This window comes from Homarus americanus, unplaced genomic scaffold (assembly GCF_018991925.1).
Source record: "Homarus americanus isolate GMGI-L3 unplaced genomic scaffold, GMGI_Hamer_2.0 scaffold5831, whole genome shotgun sequence".
Classification (NCBI taxonomy): domain Eukaryota; kingdom Metazoa; phylum Arthropoda; class Malacostraca; order Decapoda; family Nephropidae; genus Homarus; species Homarus americanus.
This window is the reverse complement of record NW_024719604.1, coordinates 1,592,963-1,620,199: the sequence shown is the minus strand read 5'-3', so window position 1 is coordinate 1,620,199 and position 27,237 is coordinate 1,592,963. Positions and strand designations below refer to the sequence as shown.

General features: G+C 42.1%; 2 protein-coding genes across 5 annotated transcripts in view; one reads left to right on the top strand and one right to left on the bottom strand.

Moving 5' to 3' along the window:
• The window catches only part of LOC121860121 (esterase E4-like), a 38,938-nt gene extending 13,403 nt beyond the window's left edge, over positions 1–25,535 (top strand). The window contains exons 5-13 of the mRNA XM_042357150.1: positions 2,493–2,651; positions 2,775–2,960; positions 4,249–4,439; positions 6,994–7,147; positions 7,871–8,052; positions 8,499–8,578; positions 12,361–12,588; positions 17,989–18,118; positions 23,409–25,535. Of these exons, the coding sequence (XP_042213084.1) occupies positions 2,493–2,651; positions 2,775–2,960; positions 4,249–4,439; positions 6,994–7,147; positions 7,871–8,052; positions 8,499–8,578; positions 12,361–12,588; positions 17,989–18,118; positions 23,409–23,528 (1,430 nt within the window). The 3' untranslated portion in view covers positions 23,529–25,535. The remainder of the gene's footprint in view (positions 1–2,492; positions 2,652–2,774; positions 2,961–4,248; positions 4,440–6,993; positions 7,148–7,870; positions 8,053–8,498; positions 8,579–12,360; positions 12,589–17,988; positions 18,119–23,408) is intronic.
• The window catches only part of LOC121860122 (carnosine N-methyltransferase-like), a 27,863-nt gene continuing 26,006 nt past the window's right edge, over positions 25,381–27,237 (bottom strand). For all 4 annotated transcript variants that reach the window (XM_042357151.1, XM_042357154.1, XM_042357153.1 and 1 more), the window contains one exon: positions 25,381–26,364. In XM_042357151.1, the coding sequence (XP_042213085.1) occupies positions 26,263–26,364 (102 nt within the window). In that variant the 3' untranslated portion in view covers positions 25,381–26,262. The remainder of the gene's footprint in view (positions 26,365–27,237) is intronic.

Below are 27,237 nucleotides of genomic sequence, written 5' to 3'. Positions count from 1 at the left end.
CCGGCAGAAACTGTCAACTTAGACTTCGAAATTAATTTACTGGAAGCTACTTAAGAATGGGTCACAGTATAAATCACACGTTGTACAAACAGGACCCCAAAAGAAAATTCAGATCGACATGGAAACCAAGCCAAATGGATGAATATTGTTCTGATTTTCAGTGGAAAGAAAAGGAGTATAGAAAAGTGGAAAAGGCGGTGTCACTTGTTACTATCAGAACCCAATAAGGTAAAAATAAAATTAGAAAAGCAAAGAGAAATGCGAACTGGTAGCAAATGAATTAGAAAAATAACCCAAAGCTTTTATCAATGGTATAACCAAAAGGAGATACAGGTCCCTTAAAATCATTTATGAGAGAAATGACTGATGATGAGTTAGAAATGTGTAGTACGTTAAATAGTCATTTTCATTCTCAGATTCGTAAAATGAAACCTAGCACAGTTTCCTGGAAGTCTCAGTAGTAGGTGTTATGTATGATGAAATATCACACACAAAATTTGAAAGCTAAAGTAATTAACAAACGAAAGTTTCATACCTGCCTGGTCCAGACAGGAAGAAATACAGTGCAATGGAGATGAGTTGAGTAAACTGTTAGTGTTTATTTAAGGTTGCTAAATGTTTTAGTGCCAGAAGCTTGGAAACTTGCAAATGTAGTTCCTGATTTTCAAAAATGTGATAAATCAATTGCATCAAATAACAAGTCCACAGTTCAATTGCAGTGTTGCTAGAGTCACAGCATGAAAATAAAGCCAATTTTGAAACATTCAACTTAATCTATTCTTTCAGCACGGGTTCAATTTAGGATGTCTTCATACTTTGCTTTTTCGAGAAGATATGAAGAGGTAGATAATGACGCGTCAAAGGATATAACTTCTACTTAGATTTCAGTAAAGCTATCTGATAGAGTCCCCTCATGAGAGATTGACAAGGAAGGCAGAAGGCGGTGAACAGGATTGATGGGAAGCTGGATGAGGGTCATGGTTAACTGGTAGGAAACAAAGAGTCAGCATAATGGACGGTGGTCAGATTGCGCGGCCAAAAGCGGTTTTCAGGATCTGTAATAGGCCTCGCCGTTTGTTATATTCATTAATGATCTTGATTAGGTATGTCTATGGTGATTAGTAAATTTGCAGAACATAACAAAATGGGAGAGTGATAACTAAGATGAAAAGACTTTGAACACCTTTTCACACCTTCAAAGAGATTCAGATTCTTACATGAGTGGCTCAAGACTGGCAAACGAATTTTAATAGTGATAAATGCAAGGTACCACAATAGGGAAGACTTAAATACAAATCATAAACCAGTAACACTGAAATAGAAAACCTCACAGTAAAAAACAAGGTATTTGTTAGCAACGACTTTGAAACTAGAAAAACAATGACCAGCCCTGCAACAAGGCAAACAGGATTCTTGAGTCCATATCTAGTCTGTGAGTAACAGAACTGCTGACGTTATCTTGAAAACTTTACTCAGCATTAGTGAGTTGCCAATATTAGGATTATGAGTTCAATTCTGCGTGTCCTATTATAGAATGGACATAGACTTTCGGAGAGAGTACAAAGAAGAATGACAAAATGATCCATAATATTAGAACCCTTCCATATGAAGAAAGACTCGAAAAGCTTAGCTTATCTATTAGAGAGGCGAAAGGAGATATGATAGGTGTACAAGTGGTAAGTGATTAACAGGGTAAAATGGAAGATGTCTCTGCACAGCAATAAAAACTAGAACAAATGGTTTTAAATTAGATAAATCTCATCTTAGATATAGCAAGCACTGTTTGTAATAGAGTTGTGATATGTGAATAGGCTACCGATAGTAGGATCGGGGAGCTTCAAGACCTGATAATGGAAGCTCGATGGTGAAAGGATCTGTATGGGCCAGTCGCCCTCCCGCATCCACTCCAGTTCCAGTTCTGTACCCCACAATCTTCACACATCTCACCCCACACCACCACCACATTTCCCACATCACACCTCTCACCACATCCCACTTCACAATCTCATCCCACCCCCTCACAACTTCCAACTACATCCCCCACACAATCTCACCACACATCCCTCACACACAACCTTCACTACATCCCCACTCACAACCTTCACATACACCACACCACCTCACTACACTCACATCATGACCCTTCAACACCACACTGCACAATCTCACCACACATCACACCACCACACTCTCACTCACATCTCACCACACCCCACTCCACACCCTTCACCACATCCCACTCTCACAATCTTCACCACATCCCACTCCACACCCCACCACATCTCCACTTCACACCTTCACTACATCTCAACTTCACAATCTTCACTACATCCCCACTTCCACACCTCATCACCACATCCTCACTCTCACACACCTTCACATCTCACTTCACAATCTTCACTACACATCCCACTCTCACACCACTACATCCTCACATCCTCACACCCACCACTTCAATTCACATAATACCACTGTAAATTTTCTTGTGCCAGAGTCAGCCAAGGACAATAACAAGGAAGGACTGCTGCCCGTGTTCGTGTTCATCCATGGAGGAGCTTACATACGAGGTTCCTCGAATGCCTTCGGTCCTTCCCGCCTCATGGCCCATGACATAGTTCTAGTTACTATCAACTATCGCCTGGGAGCTTTGGGTGAGTTTCTCCCGAGACATACTTTGGTATCGGTCAAGTCTTGAAAACTTGTTTAAAAAGAACAGATGAAATGACGGACAAAGAGTTTGTGAAAAGTAAATTAAGCGCCTAAATATTATACAGGATACCTGACGACGGAAGATGAGACACTGGCAGGTAACTATGGCACCCTGGACCAGGTGTCTGCTCTCCGCTGGGTGCAGGCCAACATTGTTCACTTCGGTGGCGATCCTTCACGAGTCACCATAGGAGGATTTTCAGCTGGGTCAGCCTCTGTCCACTTACATATGCTGTCTCCACTCTCACAAGGTTAGTACACGGTGTCTCCACTCTCACAAGGTTAGTACACGGTGTCTCCACTCTCACAAGGTTAGTACACGGTGTCTCCACTCTCACAAGGTTAGTCCACGGTGTCTCCACTCTCACTGGGCTAACATACTGTATAGTATAGCCATTACTTCAAGGACAACGCCTTACCTTCACTAAGTCAGCACATACATAGTTCACTTCTCTTGACATGATGCCCTTCCTCCGACAAGATGGTGTCAACAATCTCTCAAGCTAAGTCAATATTTATCCCTGTTGTGGTGTACAGCAGCGCTTCTCAAACTATCTGATGTGGCGGACCGGCATGGTCTTTTCAATGTGTCACGGACCGGCGAGCGAAGCGAGCCAATCCCGGGGCCTATAGGCCCCCCCCCCCCAGGAAAATCTTTTGAGATTTGTCCCACAATAATTTTTTGTTTTTCAAATTTACACAGGAATAGTGTGAACCGGCCTTTAAGATTATTAGTACTTACATTTTCAGATCAGTGGGTTGGGATGGGGTCCCAAATGACAAACACGCAGATACCCGTATGATGCTCTGTTCCACTTCTTGATGGTAACTAACCACTGACCTGTGACCTGACATCACAGACTGCTGATCCACACGTGTGGAATAGCAGGGTTGCCAGCTGTGTGACACCCTTCACGGCTGGCAAGCATAGTAAAAAATCGGCCATTTCTTTTAATGGGATGCATACATTTATTTTATCCGAAATTAAATAACTACCATACTTAAAATAAAAAGATTTATGTTTTGGGTGGATATGGCGTAACTGGTGGCCGAGAAACGTGGCAATTCTGGCAACACAAGGTGCTGCGCCCTATTGATATCCCCAGGTGTGGTTCCCACAGAGTCAAACGCCACATCATCATGAAGGTGTTGTTATACGTATTTCAGTTTGCTGTTCATTATATCGCATTCGTTAGTTGCATAGCAATGACTTTTAACATGAGTGAGTAAATGAAAAATATAGCTATAATAAATATAAAAACTACAATGAAAATGTAAAAAAAAAAAGACCGAGTCAGATGTCCCGGCAGTGTCACGTGGTGTGGAACGTGACTATCGTTTCTTTCTTTTCTGAAAACTCTCCGCGTACCGGCAGACGATGGCTCACGGACCGGCACCGGTCCGCGGACCACACTTTGAGTAGCAATGGTGTACAGTACTGTAGATGGCGTCGTTCAAATATTCACCTGAAAATATTATGGGAATCATTGGCTTTAATGGATCATTATCTTCATAGATGTCATCATACTCGGTGGACAGGTCTGTTCCACGGGTGCATCATGATGAGCGGCAGCAGCAGCTCTTCGTGGGGGTTGCAGGAACACAGAAAGAGCACTGCCGTTCAACTGGGACAGAAGCTGAGCTGCCCTTCCTCCCCGTCTGCTGCCCTCAAGTCCTGTCTCATTGGCGTCTCCACCAACGACCTCATCATAGCTCAGGCCGCCATGAACGTGAGTTCTTTCTTCCTTTACTATACAGAAGTACTTGTCTCTCACAGTAGGTACAGTAGTAGGTACGGCTCGCTTGTGTATAGGTCACATTGTCACGACACACCCTCGTGTGTATATCCCTGAGCGTACACCACAACAAAGTTGAATCAAAATAAAAGATTATAATATATATATATATATATATATATATATATATATATATATATATATATATATATATATATATATATATATATATATATAAATCACACGGGAAAATGGAAACAACGGAGTACCTTAGCTTTCGTCTTTATTCAAGACATCTTCAGAGGCAACTGGATTACATGGACAGAGAGAGGCTTAAATATACAGGGTGACCTAAAAACATGAGGTCAGGTCATAATGATGACATCCACTAATCCCCACACCAACACACACGTAGAGGAGCTTAAGAGAAGGGTGGTGACGTGACTAGCCAGGTCAGGTCAGAAAAAAGGGACCCACAAAATAACTATCATACATCTAGATCAAAGGTTTTCAAAGCATGGGTAATTGTCTTTCTGCTCCTCTAGCCTGTATTTATATGGAGTTTTTTGAGTCTAGATTACTACCCAATATAGTGGACTTTATTCCTCCATGGTATAGATATGTAGATGATGTTCTTTGTCTTTGGCCTATAAACAGGTTGGATGCTTCTATGAGCAATAGGGGTTGGGTGTAAACGGGACTGCCCAGTATGAGACAATAGGCCCGCTGCAGTTTCCTCCATTCTTATATATATATATATATATATATATATATATATATATATATATATATATATATATATATATATATATATATATATATATATTGATAGTATATGGTTACTCTATGATGTCACATGGATTGTTAATTTTCGTCACTTTCTCATAAATCCGGTATACTCGGCTCTCTTTACGTGACATTTGGGTAATAAACGAAGATCCAATATTGAGTCGTTTTTATACTTACTGTTCAGCTGCTTTACAACACTGAGCTGATGTTTACCATCAAGCATAATGAGTTGTTCGTCTTTCGATGGTGTTGTGTACGGCCAATATTTCCAACAATGAGACAGCTGCACCAACTGTATACTGTATATGTTTGAGTATCTTCAGGTGATATTTAAGAGTCCTGTTGGTTTTGGTAATGGTGGAACTGTTTGTGTGGTGGTAGATGGCCACTGTGAAACATGGATTTTGTTCATGTTTCCGTAAACAGCGCCCTGGAGCAAGGTGTGTCCTGGGATAGGTAGGTAGGTGGCTGCCGAGACGGTAGTGTTCCTCTTGAATCATGGAAACCTTCGCGGTTCTGTTAAGCTCACTAACCTGGATGACTACATTGTACGACATACCTCTCCACTAACATGAGCCTCCTCTTGCTTTATACACCCGCCCTCACTGTGTGTACCTACAGTACCAGTATGGACACAGTGCTGTTCCTGCAGACGTGGTAACTTCTGGGTGAACCATAACACACAGTTACTCACCAAACACTTCATTAACTCCACTTGGAGTGTGAGGATAACTCGTTAACGCCTGCTTGTGTGTGCCACAGGACACACACACGTCTGCTTCTGAGCACACAGGCCCCTCACATGACTCCTCTTTGTCCTCTTCAAGGAAGTTATGTGGACCGAGAACACAGCCTTGTGTCCCACCTCCAGGGCTCCACCTTACAACTTTCCACCTATGAGCTGATTGTGTCAAACTCCTCTTCAGAGGTTGACACGAACATATGCTAACTATCCGTGAACAAAAATTTTCACCTCGCCCAAGTCAAGATGACTACCGCTACTTCCCGCTTCGTTTACGCCTCATAACACAGGTTAAGACTGGCGGGATCATCTCCTTGCCCCCAGGACGAACCAGACAGAACTTTTAAGATCTCTACCTCTCTCCTCGCTCGCTACGAGGTGTGTCTGTATCACCCTCGCATAAATATACCCAGTTCCTCCTTTACGTCGAAATGGAAAACTAGTCAACGGATTGGTTGCCATCTGGAGTCTTCCAAACCCTCCCTCCTCCTCCAGTCTTTCATCCTGCGAACTAGGTAAGATGGAGAACGAAGTGCCAAGGTCGTACAAGTGCTGTTGGCTCGGTCATATCTCCCCCTCCCTGCTGCTGCTGCTATACCATGGTGGAATGTGTCTGGTACACTGTCACCCTTTGTCGCCATAGATCGTGAAATAAAAACTTGTCAGCTTAGTAAATGAAATTCTCTTGTGGCTTCCCTATGTCGTGCCTGGCCAGGTGTTCTTCAGTGAGTTAACCGCATTTTGGGTAGAAGTGAGTTTAAAGAAGCGTATTTATTACTTTACAGATTTCAATAACATTTGTCACATGTTAAGTACCATAGTAAGCTGCTGCACATGTACATTTCTGTCACATTAATTATGACCTAGAATTTTTTAACTAACTCTATCTCTCCTCTTAGATACTAACTATATAAATCTTCACTTCTTAACAGTTTCCCAATTTAGTATACTGTTTTAAAGTGAACGTAAAGCAAGGTGTGGTATGACTTGAAGAAATAACATTAGTTTCAATTACAGAGGTATGAGTTCTGGCCCTTCCAATTTTGTCCCGTGATTGACGCGGGACTGAGGAAGTCAGCACTGTTGCCTGGCCCCTTTGATTCCCTTAAGCCATCAAAAGTCCCAGTGCTCCTGGGCTCCGTGCCCGACGAGGGGCTTCTCTTCGCAGGATGTAAGTTTTAATATAACCAACTTAGGACAGATGAGTTACAGCTAACGTTAAAAGAGGTACAGTCGGGAACAAAAGCTTGCTCCCTCATATAAAATGAAACAGCATGACCTCAATGTGATAAAACAGCACACCTGCACCAGAAGACAGAGTAAGTAAGTTCGGAGACCCATTCCCGTGATTCACTTTCACCATAGGGAGCGAACTTTTGTCCTTGACTGTACATAAGTTACAGCAGAACATCATGTCTGAGAAATAGATTTAATGTTGTCACCATAGACGGGGAAGTTTTTATGTGTAGATTAATTGAGGTACAGCGATATTTAAATCACTCTTATCTCCAATTGGTGCATGATGGCTGACGGTAAAGCTGTGCTGATCATGTATGAGATGCAACTTTAACACACAATATAATGATCTGTAATATGTGTGTACTTTGAGTCACCATTCATTGAAAAGTACTGATGTAGAAAATTCTCGCCAGCACCTTGGTTAATGCGCCTCTTGAACTCGGTGGTAGTGTTATGTAAACTTTTAACTGAATACTTTAGTGTCTGTTGTATATATCTTTGCTATATAACTGTCACTGGTGCAAGCCTTCTTACCTCTTCAACAGTAACTGATCAGTATTACAAATTGTTTACTGTTGTGAAATATATGTGCAGTATTTTACACCACTGAAAGTCATACGTGTGTCATAATGTTACACTGTAAATATTTTCTCAGTTGTGATCATCATGTCGAAGATGCCCGAGAACATTACCTCAGTTTACCGTGAAGCTGTGCCGTATGTGTTACAAATACCCCGAGAGGATTATCCGAAGGCTATGACAGATGCTGTAGAACGCTTCTACTTTACCCAACATATTAAGCTCTCGTATAATGATTTCATTGAGACGTTGACGGAGGTGAGTCTTGGCGAGTAAGGTGTTGTTTATGTTGGGCCCAGAAATCGACAAGCGACCACAACACGTTGTGGTTGCTTTCAAAATAACCAGAAAGCGAAATTTTGCGTTTGGATTTTACCCTAATCTAAACTAATCCAAACTAACCGAACCTAACCCAATCCAAAGTAACCTAACCCAACCTAACCTAACCCAATCCAACCTAATCTAACCCAATCCAACCTAATCTAACCTAACCTAACCTATAGCGTTGTAGTCTCTTTTCGTTTTCTGAGCCCCAACATTTATACATGGCATTCGTCTTTCATTAAGAGTAAAACAATAGTGAAAAATATAGCTATCATGACTAGGGTTCATGCATATAGATGAATGCTGAAAATTTGTGCATATTTCAGTAGGTATAGTGAAGAATGTGTGGTAATTGTTATATTATTTCTCTCATTTACTAGGTTTTATCAGACGGCTACATGACCTCCTGTATAAAGAAAACCACTGAATCATTTGCTTCCGCTGGCCTCCCTGTGTATAAGTAAGTACAGAACTCGACCATCAGCACACAGTTATAGCATGTGCTGTATAAGAATTAATATTTTTACAGATATTTACAGTGATAATTTAATACGCACTATATACTTGAACTTATCCACTACTAATAATACAATTTGATGGAGTCATGACACTATACAGTACGGTACTCAGATCGCTCAACGTTTTGAACCAGATTTTTTTTTAGCAAGTTACATTTATTCCTATTGGATTCCATTCTCTATAACATACCTAATATCTGGGTAAAATATTATATGTAAATTAGCAAATTTACATATGTCGCTGTCTACGACTATGTCTTAGTCGTTAATGTAAAAAAATAAATATCAAATAGTAATGGTCCAAGTACTGAACCTTGGGGTATCCACTAGTGACGTTACCCCAATCTGATTTAGTGTCATTAATGCTGACTCTCTTGTTTCCTGTCCTGTAACCATGCCCTAGTCCAATTTAGAATATCTCCTCCAATTACTTGAGCCTCTACTTTATGCATAAGTCTTTCATGGGGAAACCTGTCGCAGGCTTTCCTAAAGTCGAGGTATACCAAATCATAATCGTGTCCGTCATCCACTGATTCGAAAACAGTCGAAAAGAATGATAATTCATTTGTCAGATATGAACGCCCACTGGTGAAGCCATGCTGGGAATCATTGATCAACTCGTTTTTCTCGAGGTGATTTCGAATTGATATTTAACAGATTAGAGTTTAGACAGTAGTTCGACGATCACATTCACTATATCCACACACCCCAACACCGAGATCCTCTACCGAGGGGATTTCAACGTCCATCACAGAGAGTGGCTTGGCTCTGCAATGGATGACCCAGGTGGAGCTGAGGCACTCTCTTTTCCTTACTTAATGATCTGGAACAAATAGTCAAACACCCTACATGTGTTCCAGATCGACACGATCAACTTACTAACATTCTTGTTTAACCTCTGAACCCCCCACACTATTCATACTCAATTTCTGCCCCCTTTCCTCTAATTCACAAACTACATCTGAATCTAGGGCTGATATCATTTCATCTATCAATGCGGGTCTGTGCAGCAACTCTGAATGGGGAGGAAGAAACTTGGTTAAATTCAATAGTAATAAAACTCAGTATTTACCAATTACACTTTCCAAATTAGATGATCTCCCACCAATCACATTTCAGGACTCAATCATTCTGCCAAATTCTAAAATAGATGTGCTAGGCCTCACCATTTCCTCTAATATGTCATGAACCTCCCGGAGCGATTTGGGCGTTATCACCTACCCCGCCGGTGGTGCTCCCAGGTGGCTGCACGAACATGACCCCACGGCAGCACAGCGCGCAGAGCACGCCACCACCACGGTTGGAGCCTTTCCGATGGTCTTCGGTGCTTCGCAGACTGTGGGAAATGGATGGAGGCCCCTTGCGAATCCAGCTCAACCGACGATGCTAGTCCCCCGCCTGGAGCCGGTGTATGGCTCTATCCTTATGCTTAGCCCCCGGGCCTCGTTTCGAGAACTGCTTCGGATGCTTCGAAGCCTTGTCACTTGAAACTCAGCGGGTTTCTGACACACAAGAGCCAAATGGCCTCGTTTGCCGCAGTTCAAACAGTCTTTATCCACAGCCTTGCACCCTTGCGTGTCCCGACGACAGTCTTTGCCACACCTAAAGCATAAACCGATCTTAACTTTTGCACTGGCACTCCGGTTTTGCTTCTACCGAGACACTTTGGCCAATGTATGACTCGCCGAGACTCGAATCACTGGACTGCTCACATTCGCATCTTCTGAAGCTCGGAATATATTGATAGCACTTTGCAATTTCAGGTCTTTCTCCTCAAGCATACGTTTCAATGCTTCCTCATCACGAGTACCAACAACTATCCGGTCTCTAAGGCGATTGTCTATACAAGACTCACAAAAGTCACAGAAATTTGCTATTTCCTTCACAGCACACAGGAAGTCGTCAAACGTTTCACCCGGTTCTTGAACTCTTGAGTAGGAGTCCCTCCGGTCCACAATGACGTTACGCTCTCCCCGAAGATACGCCTTTATCGCATCGAGGACAGGCTCCAACTCTGTATCGTCAGCTACACCAATTCTGTAGCGAAGGATTCGAGTCCACTCGTCGTTCAGCACAGACACAAGTTCTGCTCTCTGTTCGGCTGGGGACAAGGAGGAGATCTTTGTCAACGTCATGTACCCCTTAAACTTGTGGCGCCAGGCATCAAACTTCCGTAGTGAAGACAAGAACGACAGGTGCAGGGCGGGGGCAGCACCGAAGGGAAACTTGGTCTGCCGTGACGCAACGCTGCTGGTGGCGGCTGCGCCACTTGTAGTCGTTGTGTTATGGTTACTTGGCTCCTGCTGAGAGACCACATGCTCCAGGATTTGGCTCAAGCGTTCTTCCCTACGCTGGGAATTTTCCTGGGCTTGCTTGACCATCTCTGCCTGCTGCATCATGAGCGCCGTCAGCTGTTCCAGTTGCTTCTCCATCTTGAATGCGTAGAAACAAGCCATGATAGACAAGCACTGGATCCTACTCACTGCGTCATGTTTAAGTTCTCCATGGTTCCTGACGGCTCACTGAAACACAGTCTTCACAGATGCAGTTTACTGGGAGAGGTCTGTAGAGTGGTGCAGCAGGAACCAATCTGTCTCACAGGGTAATACATATGATCACAAAACCTCGTGCTATGTCTTATAACTACTCAGACATCCAACTTCATTCACTCTTCTAGGTGGCAGCACTCATGCATACGTCAATCACGCCACTAGAGGACAGCACTCGTGCACACTCTCATTCACGCCACACAGTGGTTCACTAGCTCGGCTCGTTCGCATTCCATAAACACCACACACTAACTTTGAGTACTGCTCTCATATCTGGGGTGGCTTTTCTTTCGTTGATAATCTCCCTTTCCTTTCTCTTCGCCGCAATGTTGCTTCACTCTCTCTCTTTAAAAAATACTTTAACGGGGCAATGTTCGGTGGATTTGGCATCCTGTGTACCGCCGGCAAGGCCGTGGGCTCGTAACACTCGTCTTGCCCGCGGCGCCCACCGTTTCTCTGTGGATGTCGGTCGCACTACAATAACCCGTAATTGTACATCCTTATTACCTCACACAGCCAAACTGTGGAATGCTCTGCCTTCTTCTGTGCTTCCAATTCTCATACAATGTCCCACTTGAAAAAGCTGGTTTTCCGGCATCTTTGTGATGTAGATTAATATAATTTTCTCTTTTCTATATTTAATTTCTATTTACTCTTATTCTGTCGCCCCTTAGGTCCCGTTGTGGGTCGATGAACTGTACCCGGGTTGGCTATTACCCGAAAAAAAAAAAAAAAAATCTCGGGACCTGATGACTTATTAGGTTTTAGTTTATCAATTTGTTTAACATCGTTATTAGTCACTACTATCTCACTTAATCTATTTCTTCACTATCTCTGTAGACAGTAAGTACTGTACTGTACCTCGGGTATCATGTTGAATTTTCCGGCTGTGAAAACTGATGAAAAAATAAGTGTTCAGAATACTGCTCATTTGCTGCTTGTTATCAGTTAGCTCGCCTGTATTGGTCCAATCTTGTCACGTATTTTAGTTTGATATTTGTTACATAGTTAATGATTATTTATGTTAGAGGTATTATTGTGGCTCCACACTGACAACAAGAAATAGGTAAGCAATACAAGCAGGGAAATGATAATGTAACTAGAGTATCTTCTCAGCCCTGTAGCAACAAATGTTTACAGTTGTAAATGATTATTTACACAGTTCCCTCCGCCAGGTACATCTACACCCATCGAGACCCTGACACCCCTGTATGGGCAGCACCTGTCTACAAGAAGCTGAAACAACTCGGTGTTACTTCAACAATATTAACCGAAGGCGTCTCTCATGGGGACGATTTGTGTCTCCTGTTTAATATCCCACAAGCCCAGGGCAAGTTATCTCAAAGGGACCAGAAGGTCTCTGACCTCCTCACCTCCATGTGGTCTTCCTTTGTTACTACAGGGTAAGTCAACCTTTGCCACAGATCATGATTTAGACTGAGTCATATCTTAGAGACTATTGGTATTGTGGGGTATGGGATGTTTGGGTTCTCACTCAGGATGGGATGGAGAAAGGAAACTCACGATGTGCTCTCTGTATACATGTTGTATTGGATGTACAATGCAGCTTGGTGCTGGGAAGTGGCAGCGTGGTTACAAGCGTGATGTAGAGAGAGCTGGTTGGTGAGGATGCTCAGAGGAGGACAAGCTTGTGGGTCGCCATGCTCGCCGGCAGGAGCGAGGGCCGCCAGGCAGCGGCGGAGGAGGTGGTGTTGCTTGCTGCGGCTGTAGCTAGAAGAAGAGAGAGCTGGTTGGTGAGGATGCTCAGAGGAGGACCAGCTTGTGGGTCGCCATGCTCTCCGGCGGGAGCGAGGACCGCCAGGGAGGCGGAGGAGGAGGTGTTGCTGGCTGGTTGGTGTAGGTAGAAAAGAGGCAGGTCACCACGAGGTCAGGTCTTTTATAGCGGAGGTAGGCGTGGGTAGATAGTTGACCTCCGGTCCGTGGGCGGTGCTGGTTGACCTAGACCACGAGGCATACACTGAGGAATTCGCGGGGTCGGCTACTCAGCGACAAACAGCGTTTGTAGGGGAGAAATCCACTACAGTATATCTCACTAAATTATTGTGTACTGATGCTTCTTAGTGTTAAGGTGCCAACCCGGGGGACAATGAAAGGCCGCGACCATAGTCTGTTTATTAGCGAAAGTGGCAAGGGAGAACAGACATGTCCACACTGCTTGGAGGCTGAGCCAGAACTGACTGTTAAACTTCCGCCCAGTGTTGCCACAAATTTCACCTCATTTCTCACACACATTCACACAGATCCTGCAATGCTTCACACAAATCACTGGGATGCTGTTTATTATGTAGTATTGTATAAAAAAAATAATAAAACTTTCAATCTACATGGCTGTACAACAGTTCTTTTCTGCAAGAAAAAGAGGATTTCAAGTTAAAAAAACACACTGAAATGCGTTTCTTTTGTTTAACAAGTTGATGAAATAAAACATTTAAAATTATCTTACATTTCAAACAAAAGTGTTCACTCTGGATTATTATTTTTTCAACAAAAACTTATTACCAAGACTGAAAATCACATTCAAAATAAAAGTTAATACAAAGTGTGATTCTGTCACTTACCAACTAGAACTTTTAACCTCACAATTTACATCACATAAAAGGTTGACAAGACTGTTGTGTACACGTATCTTTAGGGTTCTTTGGCAACTAACACGTCCTCTGGCTCACCTTCATCTCCACTTGTTGTAGGATCCTTTATCCCCAAACTTTTCAACATTTCATCACTAGGAATGAAGGAAACGCGTGTCCTTGACTCCAGCTTTAGCCCATATCGAATTTGTGAAATTGTTTCAACTGACCTCACATTAAAGCGATTTCGTAGTTTGGAATGCACAACATTCATTTGGGAAAATATTCTTTCCACTGATGCATTTGAAAATGGGAGTGAGAGTAAAGCTAAGGAAGACTTACAGTATTAGGAAAGGACTTTTGTCCAACTGAGTTTGTCTTATCATTCACTTCAGCCCAGAATGACACTGTACTGCTAAAACATGACTTTGGCCGCTCTTCAAACCCCAATGTATTCCACTCATTCTCGAGTTCATCCATATGTGTAAATGTGAAATGATATTTGGAAGCTATAGATAGGAAGTGTCAGCAAACTGCAGGGCAAGGCATAAGGCGGCAGGCCCAGACGCCAGCCACGACAGGATCAGTTCCTGACAGTTCGTGTTTAGATCGGCAGTCTCTCTCTCTCTCTCTCTCTCTCTCTCTCTCTCTCGCTCTCTCTCTCTCATACCGAAATATATTTTTTCACCGTCTTTGCTCGCCTCCAAAACATTTATGTCGAAATTTAAAATTCTTACCAATGCCTGAAAATAAAATTCACATAAAAATATACACAGATTATTAAGACCGAGCATCCTCCCACAACACCTCCCAAGTAGCTGCATTTCTCACATAAATTTGTGGGAGATTCCCACGAAGTGGCAACACTGCTTCCGCGGCCGCCGTTGGCGGACCCATAAACTTTTACCAAACTGGCACATACCCCCTCTATTGTAAAGAACCCGTTCAAACTCACAAAATGGTACACAAGTGACAAAGTTGCAAATTGAATACATACAAAACGAGTAAAGGTTCTTTTCAATATACAACTGAAACGTAAACAAATAGATCCGTTATGACAAAATATTGACACAAGAGTGATATATGGGGGCAGTCTTCGTCTGAGGGACATTAGCCTGAAGGTGCCTGGGAGAGCGCCTTGTCTGCACGGGCCTCTCGGTGGGTGACTCGGGTGCTGCTGTGACTTCAGGGTGGCTTCGGGCGTGATTGTGGGCGTTGAGGGGTGGAAGAAACGGCGATTCCTGAACGTCGTTCGTCCGCTGCCGTCTAGGGGGATCAGGTAGTGTCTGGGGGCCGGTGACTCCACCACCACCCCCGACCAGTCCCACTGCCCCGACTCCTGGTTCTGGACTCGTACCCGCTGACCAGATAAGAGTGGCGGGAGGTTGTGGGCGGTCAGGTTGAACCTCTGTGACATGTTCTCACTGGTGTGCCCCACCGCGCGTTCCCCGTTTCTCAGCAACCTTCCTCAGTGCTTGCTGACGTTGTAGTGCTGCCTGGCGGTAGGCACCGAGTACTGCGTTGGAGTCCTGCAGAGGTGTGTTCAGGTACTGCATCAGGGCGCTCGAGGCCTTGTCCGTGTCTAGGAAGCCCCCTGGATCCGTGTTGCCCCTCAGTAGTCTTTTGGGCGACTTTACTGCTGCCTCGGCCCGGCCGTTGGACTGTGGGTAGTGCACTGACGACACACTGGGCGTCACACACAAATCTTTGAAGAACTTCGACATTTCGGCGCTCACCAAGTTGGTCCCTCCGTCACACGACAGAACCTCAGGGTTACCAGACCGTTTGAAAGCTTACCGAGGGTGGACACCAGCTTGCCGCTTGTGGCGCCATTCGGTAGGTGCTCCACTTCCAGCCATCCCGTGAGCCGGTCCGCAGAGGCGAGGTACGTGTGCCCGTCCAGCTGGAACAGATCGGTTGCGACCTGCTCGAATAGGTACTCTGGCGGTGGCACGGGTATCAGGGGCTCTGGGGGGGGAGGGGGCGGGGGGGGGTGGACGGTGCGTGCCGCTCGCACACCTGGCACTGACGCCTTTTCTGCTCGACCTCCGCATCTATGCTGGGCCAGTCCACCGACTGCCTGGCCTCCTGTAGCATGGAGTCGCGGCCCTGATGTGCTGTGTGTACGTTCTTGAGCACTGCGCGTCTCAGGGCTGAGGCGATCATGAGCCGTAGATGTTCTTGAACTGGCCCTTTAACCGTTGATTCCTTCTGGGTTAATGGGGCTGGAATATGTAAAAGTATTTAGTGTTTCAGTAGCCAAACCTAATTGTCTGTTCTCTATTTATTGAGAAACTATCTCATATACAGTTCCAAGTGTATATCGCAGTAACTTAATCACTGTAGCTATGAGTGTTAAGATGAGGATGGAGGCTATATTAAAGAGCTCTTCTAAACACATCCGGTTGGTGTGAGGTGTCGAGTGACAATCCCGAGGCAACCGGCTTTTATACGTTGGCCTCATTAGTCTTAGGGCCGCACCTCAAGGAACTTACCCCTCACGTGATGTGACCATGTCACCTCATAGCCAGCGGAAAGTTACAGGGGGTGATATAATTATATAAACCCAATGTACTGCCCTGGCATTTTTATAAGAACTATGGGGCTAATACATTCTTCACCATGGGCAAATGCGACCAGGTCTCCGTGGCACGACAGGTCTGCCGTATCTTGTGGAAGGGGCAGAGAGCGAGCGGTTCGCCATCCTTGCGGTCCGCCCAATCGCCTGCCGACACGCGGGCGTGTAGCAGCCTGTATTCGTCGTTGAGTCCGGCCTCTTCCTCCACAAGATGCTGGGTAGTTGTCTTTCCATTGCAGGTACTTAATGCGAAACGAATACAATAGCGTCTTCTCCTAAAGGTTGAGTATCCGTGGGTTGCTGATGTCCTCGAGTTCCTTGTTTTTTAAGATCTCCGTCAGCGGCGATGGTCCGTGGCCAGGGTTAGGTCCGGGAACCCGAGCAGGAACAGGCGGGCCTTCTTTAGGCACAAAGCAATGGCCAGTGCCTCGCCCTCCAGAGTGGAATAGTTCTTCTCAGCTAGCGTCAGGTGGCGAGTGCCGCACAGTCAGCTTCCAGCCACCCTTGCAGCATAGGGGCGTGTCCGTCGGCACGCACTGTTGCAATATGACAAAGCCTATCCCCTGTCGGCTGTAGTCAGTGAGCGCCATTGTTGACCGCGAGACGTCATAATACCGTAGCTCCTCTGCGGCTAATTTGCCCACCGCCTCCCTCGTCTCTTCGAAAATCACCTGCAACTGGCTGTCCCAATAGACTGTCTTGCTGGCGGGCTTCTTCAGTAAGTCGCGAAAGGGCTCCATCAGGAGTGCGGCAGTGATGAACGGGGCCACCTGGATCACGAGGCCGAACCAGGATCGTGTGTCAGTGATTGAGGGCTTCGGTGACATGCAAAATTTGGTGATGCTGCTCATGGGGTCCTGGCTCGGCTGGCAATCCTCCCAGTCGAGAAGGTAGCCCGCGAACGTCACACTCCTCCTGCAGAAGCGGATCTTGTCGGGCCTGAGAGTGACCCCACTCTTTGCACCTGTCTCGAGGAAATTGTACGTGCGCCAGGACGCGTCGGCGATGCTGTGGTCGTATAACATGTCGTCGACGCACTTTATTTTCCTTGGTACGTCTGCCATCACGTCGTTGAAGCATTTGGTGAATGCGTCCTGCGCCGCACAGTGGCCCATGGGGGTGCGCTTGTAGCGAAATCGGCCCTAGGGAGTAATAAACATTGTGAGTCTCTTGCTCTCGTCATCAAGTGGGATCTGGTAGTACCCCGAGTATGCGTCCGCCACCGTCTTAAATGTGTGCCTCTGGACGCTCATAGCCGTATTCTGGCGTCGATCAGAGCCAACAATGTGATTGGCAAGGATGCTCATCTTAGCCGCATTACCGCCGAGAATGACAAAGTAGTGCATGCCTAGTCGCCTAATTACAGTATCTACCTCACAAAGCTGTTTCCAGAAAAATTATTATCATATCAGAACTCACTAATGAAACTATAGTAAGAATATAAACATGAAAACAAACAATGCGTCGGCGGGTTAGTCATCAATATTAGCCATTCCAACATACAATATAAAGAACATGTTGTGATTACAATAAACAAGCGGTCACACAGGCTTAAAGGTCCCATGCTGGTGACTTGTGTTTAGGTAGTACACTACAGGTGGTATTTCTTATTGAATAAAGGCTCTTTGTGTCTACAGAACGCCCCTGACGTCAAAGGACGCCTCTTTCAAACTGCCTCCCTGGACACCCGTACAACCTGGCGAGCCAATTAATTACTACAAGATATCCTTCACTCCATCCATGGTCTACACACCTTACAAGAATAAGGTAAACACACCAAATAACTTAATTGTTTCAAAGAATACTCACTATATCATCTGGTTTCTTGCATTTTTTATGTTTAACTTCTGCAGTTAAAGTAAGTGTAAATAACAAAGGTAAACTTCAATATTTATTTAAAACAATGTGTTTTCTGAAACAATAACAACAATAGTAATAATAATAATGGTCAAGGTGGAGCAGACGGCTAGCACCAGAAGGATTTGTTCGGTAATTATTGAAGGTTGACCCGCCACTGAATTTTCATAGAAAACGATTATAGAAATGCCAAAATTTCAATTTGTTTTACAGTGAACACTGTCGTAGTCTGTGCAAGTATATTAAAAAGTAGTTATTTATAATTTTAACCTAACCTAACCTAACCTCAGTTGATAAAAACACAAGTGGCAGAAGCCAAGTTAGGAGACCTCACCAACCTAACCAAGGAAACCTACCTAACCTTACCAACTTCCTTGCTATGGGGCTCCACCCCTGGATCCCCTAGTATAATAAACAGAGAGGACTTACTATGATATGGTGTAATTTTATGTTTTTTTTTTGTGGACGTGATAGCAGCCGCCCAGGTAAATATTCATCCATTGGCTGTCCGCAGGGTTTGGTAAGAGAATATTTTTGTAATTATTTTTAATTATTTTTCTTTATTTTTTTCTTTTTATTATTATTATTATTATTATTATTATCTTTTTTTGTTGGGGGGTATTGGTGGTGTTTTACTTAAATCTGACTTTAATTTCTTGTGTAAATTAGCGGTTTTTCCACAAAAATGGAGGTCAGATTTGAGTAAAACCAAAAAAAGAAAATATATATTCTCAAACTAAAGGAACCAACCAACCTAACCTAACCTAACCTACAAGGACGAGGAGTACAGGAGGAGACAAGTGACTCTTAAGTGAGTAGTATAGCCACAGGTAAACATGGCAGGAACCTTCTCACACACAATGGACGAATATTAACTGTCGCCCGATCAATGTGGCTCATAAAGTACACTGAGTAAAGGCCTCATTCTGAGCGCAGCTGTTTACATATGGGGATGAGATGTCACTGCCACATTGCCTCCAGGAAGACAAAGTAGTGATGTGCCTAATTACCTATACACGGCGAAGCATTTGCATAAGAAATGATTATCGTATCTGAACTCACTGATAAAAATAGATTAAGAAAATAAACACCAAAACAAATAATGCGTCAGCGGGTCAGTCATCAATATTAGCTCTTTAATGATCTAGATTGTCATTTAGGGAAGGTTAGGTTTGGTGATGCAAGGTTAGGCAGTAATGACAAGCTAGTTTAAGTTAAGTTTGGTTAAAAAGCATAATAGGTGTTGGTTAAGAACATGATATTCATGTTTCTACCAAACAAAAAAAATAAAATAAAATAAAATATATAAATAATATTAAACAAGCTAGGCACACTTATAAACATTTATCCACAGTTGCAGCCAAAAATTATACTTTTTGAAATATAAGTTATCTAAGGCAGTATTAAACCATACCAACCTTTATTTTCAAGACAACTCCCCTCAGCAGGTATATACAGCACCTGGTCTCAGAATCCGGTCATTTTTGGCCAGATCACACCCTAATAATTCACATTTAAGGCCTCGAATTTTATGATCACTTCTGGAGTACACACACGAACAACGAACTTACTGTAAATAATACTAATAGTTAAGAAATATATTATGTTTTCTTGGAGCAATGTCAAGTTCTAATTTCAGTCATAGACACTTGCAACACTTGATTATACAGAAATATCTAGATCTGCACCCAAACACACTATTTCTCACTGCTTTAAACCTCAATATTTGTGCATCAGTGTCACTCTTTACAGGCACCGTTATCGAGAGTTACAGGTCAGTGTTAACAATCAGGTGGATAGCCTCCAAAAGTCGAGGCAAATACCTTATAAATGTCGCCCAAATATTCGTACTTCTACAACCTCCTGTTTCACTCTCCTATAACAATTAATACAAAATATTATCGTCACTATAAGGAATTTAAATCTTATTCTGTGGATTAGTGACATGGTTTAATTAAAATAAAAGACGTAACACTAAGAATGAGCCATTTAATTCTCTTCCCATGTGATAAAGTGAACACTTATATTCGTATAAAATATCCCGGATGAAAACACCGCATAAAATAAATTAGTTTTTTTACCAGTTTGTTCAAAATAGTAAATAATTGTTTTCTTTATGAGACATTTGTGCAGCAAATAGTCACCAAATGACAAAGGTAAGAATGGAAACATGTCCCCTCTTAATGAGACATAAAGTCTGGCAGATTGACTGTCCGTTAACTGCTGTGGCTCTGCCTGGTTCCTGTCTGTCTGACCAGCCACTAAGCCCCCAGTGAGAGTGGGAAAGGAAATTACTATAGATTTTATTTCATTAGAAATTTAAAATTACCCGATAATTGTAAGCCAATAAATGAAGAGAAACGTGAGCAGTCATGTGCTTTCCTTTATTACTAATCCTGAAAATTTTCAATATTCATTCATAAAGACTGTTGGAAAAACAGGTGATTTAGTGGTGCCGCGGTGTCCTTATTCAAAAGTAGCTAAATTTTAGGCAATTAGCGACACCATTTTATTGGCTTGTTTGGAGAATACTGGTCACTTCGCCTTTCGGCTATAATTGCCACGGCAAGCAGTTTAAATGTAGCCCAATTGGGCGGCTAAACCGAGGGTTTGGTAACATTGAGAAGGATATGAAACTCCCTTTAAAATCTGTTAATGTCTTCGTGGACGCCGTGTGATGCACCACCTATGGGGGAGATGTCGCCTTACATCATAGAGAACAGTTTGGAATTACATGGGTAGCTACTTAAAAAAAAGTATATTCAATCCACACTACATCATAGAAAATAGTTGTAAATAGCGAGTGACTAATTTATTTTATTGTTATCATTTGTGCATTAATCAGAAAAAAACAATGAACAACAAATAACATAAAACAATAAACAGTTATTTATGAGGACACCTCTACCACTAGATGATGTTCAACTTCGTTAATTATTTCCACAGATGTTCTTATCATTATAGTAAGTAAAGTAAGTCATCCTTTAATGTCGTGGTTACAGGCTTGAAAAAAAAAAAAGGTTAGCAGAATCTATTTTCTCCACAAGAAATAGATCAAATACGCTAGTTACGTTCCCCAGTCTCCCTTTGCCCCATAAAATACATTACATATACATAAATTTAATGGAATTTTTATAGACAATATATATTATACATCCAAAAAGATAAATCATTTTGTATTGTACTCACTGAGAGGTGGAGCGAGTGTGTGGTGGGTAGTGGAGAGGAGGAGGGTGGCGAGTCACTGAGACCCAGAGGTTTAAAACCTCCATTTTTGTAGCAAGGCTAATTGGTCTTGCATTGCTTCTTCACAACACTAGCGTCATAACACTTGATGGGCACTTGGAAGCCATTTCGAATGGTTGCAGTACGTTGTTTGAATCATGGGTATCTAAAGAGTAGCGACGTTATAACTTTTACTTACTTCTATCCTCTTCACCACTGATCAGCTCGTTAGCCGCTTGGGCGATCGGTCACGTCTCTGTTATGCACTGTTGGCAGGTACTGGGGCATGCACTGGCTCCTGAATGTACCTGAACTTGCTCCAGTGTTGGTCAAGGCTGGTCTTGAAAGAGCTCACACTCGGTGCCGTCACAACACAACTCACTCTCACTCCGAAAAAGTTTGCCCTCACAGTTTTCTGGACTTGGGCTTCTTCAATCTTGAGCTGTGACCCCTTGTGGGGCGAGCCTCCACCAGCTCCAAGCAAGGATACTCGACTGAGTAGTGCCCCTTGAGATGCTCATACACCTCAATGTTGTCTGGGACAATGTTAAAGAAGGACTTCCTGTATTTTAAGAGGCAAATTTTTTTATTGATGCCTGACCTGCCGCCGATTTTTAATAGAAAACGATTTTAAAAATGCCGTAATTTCACAGTGTTTTATAGTGGACACTGTTGTAGTTTTGGCATGTGTTAAAAAGTAGTTATATACAATTTTAAGCTTCCCTAACCTTAGTTGATAAGAAAACAAGTGGTAGAAGCATTGTTAGAAGACTTCCCTAACTTACTAGCTGTGGGGCTCCAGTCCCCGGACCCCCCAGCATATTAAACGGAAAAAACTTACATATGGTGTAGTTTTCCTTATTTATGGATGTGAAAGGAGCCGCCTAGACCGTGTGGTTCATAACTGTATACTGACGTCGATCGGAGGCATAACTTAGTCGTCTAGTTATATACCTAACAAAGCAGTTTCCACAAAAATGATTATCATATCAGAACTCACTTATGAAAATACGGTAAGAATATAAAAATCAAAACAAACAGTGTGTTAGTCATTAATATTACAGTACAGTATCTGGATTTTTGTATTTTTTCAGTTTTCTCAATAATCATAAATCACCTTAGTGGGCAGGGCATGGGGATGAGGGAAATTGTAGGGTAAAACTGATCATATGACACTAAAATTATGTCTCTATGTGCTTTGTACGTGAAGTCATTAATTATTTACCGTAAATATTCAGCTGAAAAATCTACCGACCCCGTTTGTTTACAACCAACCCGCTCGGTCCGAACGAACTCTCACGTCCACAAAAAACGTAAAATTACTTCATGACGCTTCAACAAAGTGTTTAATATGGCGGGGATTCGAAAATTATATAAGATTTAGAAGGTTTCTTTGGATGGTTAGTTCAAGTTCTATTTGGTTCTAGTAAATGTTACCTCTTTTAAAATACTTACCACAATGATAAGAACATATTGTGAAAACATTAAACAAATCCATAAACTTTTTTTGGTGGTCACATATATTTTTTCACTCCTGTGAGAGGTTTGAATAATAGACCAGGTTCCTTGCAGACTTTACTACTTCAGCGTCAGATGGTGACTGGCAACCGGGCGCTGCCACAGACAAGCTCCCACCTCAACACATGGGAAAACATACCGTACGATGGTACTCCATTTCACAATCTCACAACTCCCAACAAGTTTCCCCTCACAGTTTTCTGGATAAGTAGATTCTTCAACCCGTGGTATTTTATTAGCCAAGAGGAATAGGGTCTCATATTTTTACTTTTACGTATTACCACGAGATCTGAAAACTTACCACCAATGTTCATGTGTACATCACTCTTCCAATATTCCCGACATAAATAACAACAGCCACATCATTAGCTGTGCACTTTCTTCATTTTTTTTTTATATTTTTGTTGTCATTATTTAGTTTTCAATAGTAAATGCTTCTTTGTTTTAAACTTTTCAGGAGATGAATTTTTGGAACCAGCTTTTACCCAGTCTAAACCAGCACCCCACCTGCCTGCACACTCATATCACCGAAGAAATGAGCGATAAAAATAGTTGCAATATTCCAGACAATGTCTAATGTGCAGTCATCGTACTGAACACTATTTGTAGTCCAATTCAGTATCTCCAACTTTGGCAGAAGCGATGTTTCACAGTAAATTTCTTTCTAAGGTACTTATCCACTCAGAAGTACAGGTATTAGCATACTCTGGGTGGCCACTCTATCGTCACAATAAATATCACTAAAATACTAATGAAACAATGACTTGACATTTTATTTTGACATTTATGGAAAATATTCACATAAGCTACTCACAAAACGTGAACAAATAAGTAAAACAACATAACTATGTACACGTTAAGGATCCTTTATCTGAAAAGCTTTCGGTTTTGGATGACTAGACTAATTTGCATAACAATTGACTAAGCCTATACAGGCCTGGTTCCAGACTCATGTCTGACTGAAGCAGTTTACCTACTGTACATACACTGTTAAGGCTAGCTGAGTGTTGAGAAGAAATCCTGCACTATGCCTTCTCATCTAAGATCACCAAATCCACAGTAACGTCTAGGCTATGGTGGAACAGTTAAGAAACAAATTTCTATAAAATTGTACCCTACACATTGTTCATGAATAATATCAAGAGCGAATGAAAGAATTATATTAGCCTGCTTGCTTCTCCACTCAAATATGTTCAGTCATTCTTAATATTGTTTAAATGAAACTCCCACTAATTTTCAATAAAACTTTATAGACTTACTCTTAACATGTGTTGTTGATACTGTAATGATTATTGATACAGTATTTACTTAATGTATTGTTTCTTGTGTCACTGGGTCGAGCAGAGGAGTGAGGCTTTAATAAGATGGGTCGAAAATGTTGAGTGCTTTATGGAATATGTAATTTGTACAGCAGGGGCGGCCATAACTTTGTGTGACTGGATCTACTTTTTCCACGGTTATCCTAACGTGATCTACTAACACAATTTTTCCGAGCCTCTACCACATAATGGATAGATTATGAGTCTTAATGGAGAGAGAAAGAAATTTGGTGGATTATGATGTTAGTGGTATCATTTTCTGTAGCATTATTAATTAAATATTCCCCAAATTTAAATGTGTCCTTTCTTGTTAAATGGCTACGAGATGAAAAAACAAAACATGTCATGACTGTTGCTACCAATAATCACATATTTTATTTTAGTAATTATGGACAGTGGTGGCAGGTACTGTACCATCCCTGGCCACCTCTGGTATACCATATACTGTACAGGATTAATATTCCTGAAGGGCGTAGATCCTTGGGGGAAAGAGGAGAGATGCATCTTTCCCCTATAAATGGGTTGCAGGGTTTCCTATACAGTATCTTTGGTGGTTCACAAAGATATCTTGTCTATCCAACCCTAACCTAATGTAATGTATCATAACATAACCATACCTAATATTATTAAAATATTAAATCACTATAGTAACTCCATACAGTATAATCATTCCACTACAATTCATGTCATTCAGAAGGCAGTATTAAAAACCTCCCAAAATTTGAAAAACAAAATTACAGTTTTTCTGTTTTGATGTGTAAGAATCATTCTGGGAAATAAGGTAGGCTGGGGTTGACGTTCAGTGTTGATTACAGATTTAATCCAGACAATGAGGTCAGTTAGAATCAGCTGTACTTATCCAGTCAGGACATGACCAATCCCCTCCTCTGAGGTGTGGCAGCTAGTGATGGTGGGGTCAACCTGCTTCTGGTCATGAAGGTTGACACAATAATATTGGCATTATGGGTTAGCCTGTCAGGTCATATATAATAGGGGGGAGTCTCTGTCACATCAATTTTATGAGACACATCATAGTGTGAACTTGAGGATTTACTTTACCGGAAGACTTCAGATTAATCTGTTTAAAGCAATAGGCTTTCAAAAATGCTGTAAAAGATATATTTTATTATGATTATGCTCAGAGGTGCATTTCTACAAGTCCCAGAAGTCATATCCTTCTTTGTGTATAATTTGTAAGTTTAATATTTACTTTTCTAATTTTTTTTCATCATTGTCTATGAATATATGTATTGTAGTTTAATGTACTTATTGAGTTTGAATATCCTGGAAAGTTACATGGATTGGTGACTTGTGTGAAGATAACGGGAATGAACTGAGAGTATTTACTCAGTCTATGGCCATTATCCATTGTGATGCTGAACCGTGTATAATGGAATTTATACAATGCATAAACTAATGATCAAAATTAACGGAAAATGTTTAAGCAAAACCACAAAAAAGAAAAAAAAAGCAGTAGAAATTAAGTGTTTACTGATTTTTTCAATGTTTTAGAAATACACACGACACAGAAAACGTACAGTATATCAATAATGCACTAATACATTTTTTAAAACAAAACTAAGTAATGAATAAGATACATAAAGATATATTGCAAAATTCAGGAAAGATCAGAACTATTACAACAAATGTATATGAAAATACAACAAGATTTCCACTTTGTTTGATGACTGTCCCTGGATAACAACGTCCACTAACACAGTACTGTACTGTACTGTAGTACCTTACATGACATCCATAGTTTTACTTACTACAGTACTATTTATTATCTACTAACATAGTTAACCAATAAAAACAACACCAATTGTTGAAAATTACATTTGAAATAATAAGATACTGTAGTGAGTCTAAAAACAAGACAAGAGAAAACTGATACCAAAACTATATACTCTACTGTCTCATAACAGTAAAATCAGACCAAACAAGTATCTGACCATTGTAAATAAACATAATCTCACCCAAACAAGAGAATCATCAAAATGGCTTGTGAGCTACAAAGAATACACTCTGGTATTCATAATTGAGCATTGACTCAAGGTTCTGTGTGTAGGCTGTTTGTATTCCCCTTTCTTCAACCTGCAATGATATTAAAACAAAAATTATGAAGACATTCTTGGTATGACTGCATGTTTGAGATGACTGGCTTGGTCACTCATGGAACCCTATATTAAGCTAGCTTGGAACCCTATATTAAGCACTCATGGAACCCTATATTAAGCTGGCTTGGTCACTCATGGAACCCTATATTAAGCTGGCTTGGTCACTCATGGAACCCTATATTAAGCTAGCTTGGTCACTCATGGAACCCTATATTAAGCTGGCTTGGTCACTCATGGAACCCTATATTAAGCTGGCTTGGTCACTCATGGAACCCTATATTAAGCTAGCTTGGTCACTCATGGAACCCCAATACAGTAGGGTCGGGATATATAGCAATTTTTTATAAAGATTTTTTTATAGCGCTAACTGTACTACCAAAATTATCGACATTTTCCAATATATAGAGATACAGAAAATCTATTTATTTTGCGAGGGAAATCGGGCAGGAAATATTTCAAATTTACTCCGACAGCAAACAAATGCGTTATTTGCTCACAAGAAATTTAAGTAGACAGTGGCTATAAACACTTGCAAAACGTATGTACAGAGACACAGCGGTTACAAAAACATTATAAAAGATTGCCAACTTAGCAGCCAAACCCTCAGTGACACATACTACTGAAGGTTACCCCGACCGGAGCCGAGAGCAGCCGAGCCTACCCGAGTCTGGCCTGAGATAACTACCAGCTAACACTACATCACCGAAGTTTAGGACGGTTGTCAAAGTGGTTCCAGACAATCAAGACTCGTCGGTGTGCAACAGAGGACAACCCCAGATCAGCCCCCAGGCCGATCGCCGCAAGACCCTGATCAGCCCCGAGCTGACCGCCGCAAGACCCAGGTGGATTG